Here is a 9,305-nt window from a genome sequence, read left to right as displayed (position 1 = left end):
TTCTCATAGTTATCTTAATAAGGAGATAAACACCAATATAATGAGATAATAACAAAGATATATGTCGATCATATATTCTCGGATCACAACACTCCCCCTTGATCGACACTTCCGGTTCAGGGTTCATTCATGTTTTTGATGTTGCCTCATTAAAACCTTTCCAGGAAAACCCAGTGGGACAAAACCTTGGATAAGGAAAAAGAGTACAACACATGAAACTCCCCCTGATGAATGCATCACTGGAAATCTTTGGACGATGCATTCCTATCAGGTCGATGAGCTTCTTGTAATACTTTGTAATTTCGCCGGCCTTCTGGAACTTCATTTGGACATGGTCAAGACGTGCTCCTTTGATGCTGACTACTCGACAATGGCTTCATGTTCTGGATGATGCTCAATTAGTACTCGGATAGTACTCGACCAGTACTTGAATGTACCTCTATCCTGCGATTAAATCTTTCTCGCAGGTCATCTCATATCCCACGGTTCCTCTAGTCTCATAGCTTTGTCATACCGTGGACAGTTTCATTTTATTATTGACTCAGACATTCTTCTGGTCACTATCTCTGGATGATGTCTCATGACTTCTTTAATTTTGTCGTGGATAATGCTATGTTTTTGAAAATATACATGTTAAGTCATGGACCTTGTCATCACACGCCAATATACTCATATATGGCTTAAGGTATTGCAGCTTGATATGATGATATGGTCCGGATATGATACTGCAATTATATGGCGTGGTCCACCTTATACTTTGGTGGAACTTGGTCGGACCATAAAACTCGACCACTCTTATGATGATTGGTTCCTTTCTTTCTTTACTGATGTATAGACATTCATTAGTCCCATATACTTCATTTGGTACTTGACCACACGTTTTATGATACTACATATGCTGGTCGATCTTTCCATTAGCTGCATTACATATGCTGGTCGATCTTGGTCGATCTGGTCGATCTGGTTGATCTGGTCGGTTCATGATGATACATCAATCAATTCACAAGTATACACTCGGATTTATTTGGCTAATTCTGCAGCAATGGTTTATAATCTGCCTGAACCAATTCACCACACTACTTTTGGTTATTCTTATGGACGATTGGGAAGTATGGAGCCGGATGGTCTTTGGCATGAGAATTAATGGTTCTCTTTGCCTTCTCCTGCGACATCTCACATTACACCATGTAATTGTGGCGTGCTGATCTCAACTCATACACGGCTATGATTTCTAGTCCCATCACATTATGTCCAAAATCAATCGATAACTTGTATCATTGAAATCATTGAACCATTGAACCTCTCTTTAGGTTGGTTTGACATAAACATAAACACAAGAAATTATAATATCCTCTATAAGGATCTATGGACTGATTGTACTAAGTATTTTCTTAGTCTTTCATATCACTTGCAGCTGCTTTGTTTTCAGTCCATGAATAGCTTAGGAACAAAACTATTCTATGAGAATTTCTTTTCTCATCTTTTTTGATACTTTTATCATTTCTTTATCCAGTGATCAATATGCTACTTACTACATTTCTTTCTTACTTATATCCAGACCTTTTCGAATTTGTAGTAGCATCCACCACATAGGAGTATATCTCCTTATAATCTGTTCCTTTGGTCTCTGTGAGTATCCTTGTGTAATCAAGCCATTCCTTGAATGCTTCAAATAGGAATATGAACACCTTAGTCCATGTCTCACGATTTATTTTCTTTTCCTACACAGGACCCATTTTTCACTGGTTTTATCTTATCAGATGGTGTTTCTATATATGGCCAATACACCCATCTCTTTTATAGATTCTTTGAATCTTTCTTAAACCCCCACAGTTTCTTTTAGTCTATGAATGCATTCTTGTATTCTCGTGGGTTCTGATCCTCGCTTATATCTTTTAAACTCAAGTGCTATTTTCTTATGCATCTTTATCTTTTGTGTATGTATGTGTCGACACTTCTTTTATAGTGTTCCATTGTGTTCCAGACATGAACTAATCGATTGGAGATTTCATTCTTACTAAGAACCTTTATTACCTTGCAGTTTGGCGTCCCAAACTACATGGTCTGGTATCTTAGATGTTCAGCTGCGCAGCCTTATCTAAATGTCTAGTCTGGTTTCTCTTATGACCTCAGATATGTCTTTTATTTGCACCTTTCTTTTTATTTCCGAGGTTCCTTATCTTATGGAACATGTTGGTCTATCTTTAGACTCTATAGCAACTTGATTATGTCTCTTCTAGGACATTAATTTCGTGGTGCTTAAGCTGGTATGACTTAGTCATTCTTTTTCTTTTCTTTTCGGGTCTAATTTGTCTGGCATTCTTTTAGCTAGCTTTGTATGATCTTTCTTTGGACGTCTTAAATCATATTCTCTGGTCCGAGGATCTTGCCAAGACAAGGATGGTTAATACCATTCCATTTCTTTATACTTGTACCAGCTTATTTCTTTCTCCCCCTGATGTTGGATAGTCGGATTTAATCATGCAATCCGTAAACCTGGCCTTAATCTGATCACCCATATTTGGCTCAAGGTTTCTTATAAAATCGTGGGAGAAAGCATTCTCATATCCAACATATATTCCCAATCTTATCTCATCTTTTTATGAGGTTCCATCCTAGACGGCACATATTATTGTGGTGGTCTATACATAATCTCTTAGGATGGTCTATGTCTGGATCATGACCCTTTATCATTCTTAGATGGGAATATCTATGCTCACTTTATATGGCCTGATGCATATTTTTATTACATGTAAATCCATGTGTTCCCAAGCATTAGCTAGTGATCTTTGTATCACAAAGAATTCGGCCAAGTTCTATCATGGTCATAGACCATGTCACTCGGATTTTTAGTGTTGTTCATGGACCACGGGAGTGTCATTTCTCCCCCTCATGAACATGCTATAAATATTTTAGATGCTTGGAACATTATAGCCTTATGAGTTTCCCTTGTGTACATGTTACACAACGTGAGATTCTTTGGGATAACTCTTTTGTGCCTTTTTTTTGATATCAATCATTTACATCAATTTTAAAGATCTGGATGGCTAGTCCAGTCATGCCATAAAGTGTATAAAATTTCATGGGTCAACCTATCTGGTTACCTAGACCTTTTGCCTTTATCATACTGATCTTTTAGCATAGTTTAGATCAGGCGGAAGTATAGTCTCGACCATTTCTTTGGATTGTTTTCCAAAACTTATGGATATAAAAAAATCAAACCTTAAATTTACAATTCTCATATATATAATGGTAATAAAATATAGTAATAAAACTATTTCAAATTATATAGATATGTATCATCATAAACATTGTATTATATCGAAAATAATATTCTTATAGTAAATAATCACTAGTCTTTTCTATTTTGCTATTAATAATTATAGCTCTATCTCGACTAAAACATCATGCACAAATTTTATTTATCTAGTCAAACTTTAGTTGATTAGAAATTAATGTCAAGCATGATAGACAAATAATACTTATCTCGATAAAGAAGAATTGGAATGGAGATCGGAGATCTGACATAGAGATGATCTTGAAAACACTATATTTCCAGCTAGTTACAATCTCGAGCAAAACTTTTCTCCGTTATAAAGAACACTTACAATCTGAACTAATTTAAAATATTGCTCATGAAACATGGCCACCATGTTAGTCAACATTAATATATAATAAGTTATACACATATTTCTCATAAATTTAATGAAACGATTTATTCCAAACATATCTCAATATCAAAGTGATAGTTGACTTTCACATTATAATTATAAGTCACGTGTAAATGAAATATGAAGCAAAACTATCAAACAAATAACCAATAAAGCTAGACATGATATATTTGGTTATTAAAGATCTGAGTGTTTATATTTAGTAAAATTTATAATAAATTAAGAATGATACTTATCTCGATTGGAATGGAATGACCCTGCGGAATTTGAAAACTAAAAACAGAGACTAAATTGATTAGATGTATAAGTCTCACCGAATACATAGCCTTTATCCATCAAACGAACAAGATGATTCTAAACAATTAAAATTGTGAATGATAAACCAAGAGAAGAAACAAAAGCCATAGTTATACTATGCAGCATGAGTCGTTGACTATAACAATATTTGTTTTACGATGTGAAACGAAAGCAAGACGATATATTCTATGTTCTTACCTCATGCTTATAATTTATTGAATTAATAAAATTATATGAAGTAAGAATACTCAGATAACGAAAAAGGTTTGGATCTTTGACCTAACACAAATATACTTATGGTACAAGTAACAGATCAACGATATATTTACTAATATTCGTTTACTAATATATTGGTGGAAGCATCAATATAAAGCATGACATACAAATAGTATACTTATCTGAATAAGAAGTCCATCAGAGACTCGAGCTTCGATATAGAGATGATGTTGGAAAACTTTTGTTTTCAGCTGGTTAGAATTTCATATAAATCTCCTTTATAAGTACAAATATACAAAACCTGAAATATTCAGAATTTTGCTCACCCAAGCATGGCTATTGCATTAGTCGAAAAACAGAGTAATATATATACAGATCATAAAAGCCTTTTGATACTATTTCTGACTAATAAATTATGGATCATAAAAGCATGTTTAAACAACAATAAGACAATCAAATCAATAAATTGGTTTTCACCACAACTTTAGATTCACGATCAAAAAGGTAATGGTTTATACGAACAAACAAAACTATACAATGTGAATAAGAACAATATTCATCATATTTTTCAACATGTTCCGTATGATTAATATTAAATCCACTAACTCAAACCAATGATTCATGCAGCAATAAACGACAGACAATAAAACACTCAAGCTAATAAAATAAGTAAACGATAAATTGGAGCCATAAACAATTGGAACAAAATTAACATCAATAAGATTTGACCAAACAATACAAAAGGAAATACTTAGCTCGCTCGGTAACAATGAAAAAGGTTAGCGGCCGTCAATAGAAAATAAGGGATAGAGGGATTGTAAAATCACCCGTAGTCTTTGGTTGTTAGGGATTTAGATCTTGCTCAGACAGCTAGGGTTGTGCTGAGAAGAGGTTTTATTTTTTTTTCTTTGCTATTAGCTAGGGTTTCTATGGGAGCAAAGGTGCTGATAACGTGTGTTGTAACTAAGGGAAAAACTTCATCTTATTCCTTGACGTGAAACGTCAAATATATACATGTTCTCATAGTTATCTTAATAAGGAGATAAACACCAATATAATGAGATAATAACAAAGATATATGTCGATCATATATTCTCGGATCACAACACAATTATTATTTACTAGTACATAGTAACTGGCTAATTAAAAATCTAGATGTTTTATATTTAAAATATTTTTTTTAAAAATAAAGACTTAGTCTAATGTTATAGAGCGTATTTAGGATGATATATTCGACACGAGGACAAAACTATTTTAAGACAAGCTAGCAACAAAATGACAAAAATGGTGAAACCAACAAATAGCAAAGACAAAATCAAAAATAAAGAAATGATTTCTACAATAAAAATAAAAATAATTTTTAAAAAGTATTAAAAAAATTTAGGTAGTCAAAATTTAAGAAACAACATTCTAAAAGATATCAAATAATTTTATACAGAATCAACAAAATAAATATAATAGTCAAATGGATCACACCGAAAGAGCCATAGTCAAAGAATATCAAACAAAACTCCGTGTTTCATTTGAATCATTTCACACATGTTTCGGCAGGAATGGTCTCTAACGAGAGATGATGTCAAAAAGGATCTCATTTTGTGACCATCTGAAAAACGTTTTAACGACCAACAGACACAGATGTATCCACAGCAATGAACGACGTTAGGTATAGACCCCCAAGCCTAAAGGCATATACTCAGAGAATTTCTCACACAAAACATCAAAAAGGTCGGGGCAATCATGAAATAACGAGATAAATACCTTTATTTCCTTGTCCCTCGGTCAGCATTGTGTAGGAAGCTTCCCCATAAGAGTCTGACTTGGTCCTCATATCTTGCTCAAGTCTCCATAGTCGCTTCCCATAAGACTTGGTCGTCTACCTTGCTCAAGTCTTCATCGTCGAGACGTTTCCACCTCTTGACACGTTTAACTCCTGTCCATGGGTCTCGTCCTTTCCAAAGCTAATTAGCGTCTATCAATATTGCTCATGCGTTAGTATGGTCTTCCATAAACATGGCATCCAAATCCTCCACCGTAGTGACTTTTCCTCATTATGTTTAACTTTTTATGGAAGTCAGATCAGGCAGACAATACAGGAAGGTTTATCTGCTTCTAGAACTTGGAAAACTTTAAGTCCTTGTCCACTGTGGAGTGGCATAAATCAGTGGGGTTCAAGAGCCATATCCCAAAGCACGCTTTTAATATGTGGTTAGTCTCTCATGACCGCCTACCCACATGGGATCGTCTTATCAGTTGGGGATTATCGGTCTCTCCTCAATGTGTGCTTTGCGAATCTGCAGATGAATCTCGAAGCAATCTATTTTTCACTTGCTGATACTCTATTCAGATTTGGCAGTCTTTGCTTGATCAATCAACCTTCACGCCACCTACTGATCTGGAAAGTATTAGATTATGGGGCTTCTCGGGATTAAAAGATAGGAACTGTACTTCATCTTATATTCCAAGCAGCCACATATTACATTTGGCAGAAAAGAAACAGGCGGATGCATCAAGACACTCCTTAACCAGGTCCAATTCTAAGGAAAGAGATCACAGTTTTGATGAGAGCAAAGCTAGCTTCACTTGACAGGAAATAGAAAGATTCCCAGCATATGAGACCAAGTATCAACCAAACGCTTTTAAGCTTCATTAGGACATGGTTCAGCTACTTTCAACCAAGATAACAGAGAGCATCACCCACTCTATTGCGTCAAGCTAGTTTCTTAAATTATATGTATCTTGTGTTTACAATTTCTCTACCCAACACATCTTGTAAAAGGTTCCCTTTATGGGAAAAACAAAAGATGGAGTGAATGAATGTTTTAAAAAAAACAAAGGCAAAAAGGCAAAAAAAAAACAAAAAAAGCCAACAACAAATCTTTTTTTTTTTGCCAAGAACCAACAACAACAACAACAAATCTTTGTTGAGCTAGAGCAGATGGTTACTTTTTTTAAACATCTCGCGCTTCTTAAGATGAATGCCACTAGTTTTTTTTCTTCTTCTGTTCCTTCATAATGTACCCATTCAAAAGCTTCAAGACTCGATAACAGACATTCAGGAACTGAGTTCGGTTCACTCCAACAGGGACGCGGGTCAGAAGTCTCGACGAGATGGCACTGGGATAAATTGATGGGAAAGAAATACAGTGCATTAGAGATTAAAAAGAAAAACAAAAGAAAAAACAAAAAATATATACTAATGAAAAAAAACTAAATAATTTGACATGAAGAAAAAAAAATGGAACCTCTTCGAGTCTGAGAGATTTTAGATTAGGGGAATGTCTGAGCATACACATAAGTAGACTCATCCACTCTGTGTCACATGTGCATATCTTTAAATGTACAAGACAGGAGAAGACGCTACCAGAAGGATACTCATTCTGCATATAGACGAGACAGAAAAGTTCACAAACACGAGATTTGACCGACCATAAGAGAAGTCGCTATCCGAAGTTGTTTACAGATTGTTATACGTGTAACGATAGCTAGGCACAACAAACAGCATGCAAGTGAAGAACAAGTACCTCTGAAGTTAATAAACATAAATCGAGACGCTTGACTGAAGTAATAGAACGCATAGTCTCCCCAGAATGCGAATAAATGACGTCCAAACGTGCCGTCATAATCTTAGGCATACCATTCTCAATGATGCAAAACCCTTCCCTGTGATCGACAATGTCCAACCACTCCAATGATGGAGTATCTATCACAAACCCATCATCATCATCATCATCATCATCATCATCATCTAATGCATGCAAGACCAAACTCTTTAGAGAAGGCACTCTTACGGTGAAAACAGTCACGTTGTCGGATGGACATTGCTCCACATGCAAGACTTCAAGAACATGACAACTGGATAAAAGTCTACTGACGAATTCATCACCAGGGTACTCCACAGATAAAAGGCTCAGAGTTTTAAGAGATGGGAAAGAAATCGAGGAAGAGACATCTTCAAGGATCACTTTACTTAGTTTCAAAGTCACAAGCATTCTACACCCCGCGTACAAGCTACTTGGAAGTACTATGGGTGGAGATTCACTAGACGCCAAACCACCGTCGATTTCGAAGATCAGCTCACGCACACAGCATTTATCTGCAGCTCTAATACACACTCGGATATCTTCAGCACCACAGTTTTTACCAAGTTTGAAATGCAAAGTTTCTATCACAATCGCAGGAGCCTCGTGCAGAAACAAAAACCTGTCTACGAAGCGGGAAAATCTTCCGTATTCAATACTATGGTAGTTGTCATCATATTCAAGTCTTGGCACAGACGTAAAAAGAAAACGCCATCGTTTAGATAATAGCATCGTGGACGCAACATCTTGCGCAGGCAGCAGCGACAATATTCTCAAGAGCAGCGCTTCAGGCAACTCACTTATCAGATCCATTTTATAACTGACAAGGTAGCTACTTGTTTTGAAAATCCTTCCAAAGCAATAACACGAAATAGTGAACAACTAGTTAAACAGTCATAAGCAAGCAAGGACGACAACTAGGTCAAGGCAAGCCCTAGGTTATTTATGAATAAAAACTACTTAGGAGTCCAAAAAATATAAAACGAAGGTTACAAAAATTTCACCGACAGACAGATACCTGAGACCCCTCGTTAAGCGGAGAGGAAAAACTGACACCAGTTCGTAGGTTCTAACTTCTAATTGATTGGCCATTCTCTTCAGATTCCACATTCCTCTAAAGCCCTAGAGGCATTCCCGCAAGAATTATAAAAGATGTCAAAATACACCTAATGATCAAGATGATCTGATTGATCCTGCATCAACTAGCTATGGAAACCATAGTTAATACGTTTATCCTAGTGTTTCTAAATAAGTAAAATAGACTGTATTTTCCAAAAATAAATGTATATATATACCAATTTTAACATAATTATCCCTAATTTTTAATAACTGTTTTACGTACGTGAGAATTAATAAAAAGATAAAAATTGTTCATTTTTACTTATTCTGAATTAACAGATTTTCTATTTTAAATCTTTTTACTTTAGTAAAACGATTAATTCAAAATAAGCTTTTGATATGGTTTTCTATGGGATAAGTGGGGTACCTGATGGCTATCAATCATCGTATATGAATTTTGGCACCACCGTCCAAAGAGGCTTAA

At 35.3% G+C, this 9,305-nt stretch overlaps 1 protein-coding gene across 1 annotated transcript; it reads right to left on the bottom strand.

Annotated features, from left to right (window-relative positions):
* Positions 1-6,865: 6,865 nt before the first annotated feature.
* Positions 6,866-8,992, bottom strand: LOC108831872 (probable FBD-associated F-box protein At1g32375). The gene is made up of 4 exons (XM_057000877.1): positions 8,781-8,992; positions 7,706-8,612; positions 7,427-7,561; positions 6,866-7,298 (listed from the first exon to the last, which is right to left on the bottom strand). Exons 1-4 carry the CDS (start codon positions 8,870-8,872, stop codon positions 6,927-6,929), a joined length of 1,506 nt encoding a protein of 501 aa, XP_056856857.1. The 5' UTR covers positions 8,873-8,992; the 3' UTR covers positions 6,866-6,926.
* Between the last annotated feature and the right edge of the window lie 313 nt (positions 8,993-9,305).

This window comes from Raphanus sativus, unplaced genomic scaffold (genome assembly GCF_000801105.2).
Source record: "Raphanus sativus cultivar WK10039 unplaced genomic scaffold, ASM80110v3 Scaffold3037, whole genome shotgun sequence".
NCBI lineage: Eukaryota > Viridiplantae > Streptophyta > Magnoliopsida > Brassicales > Brassicaceae > Raphanus > Raphanus sativus.
The sequence above is the reverse complement of the archived record's forward strand: the minus strand, read 5'-3'. Positions and strand labels throughout refer to the sequence as shown.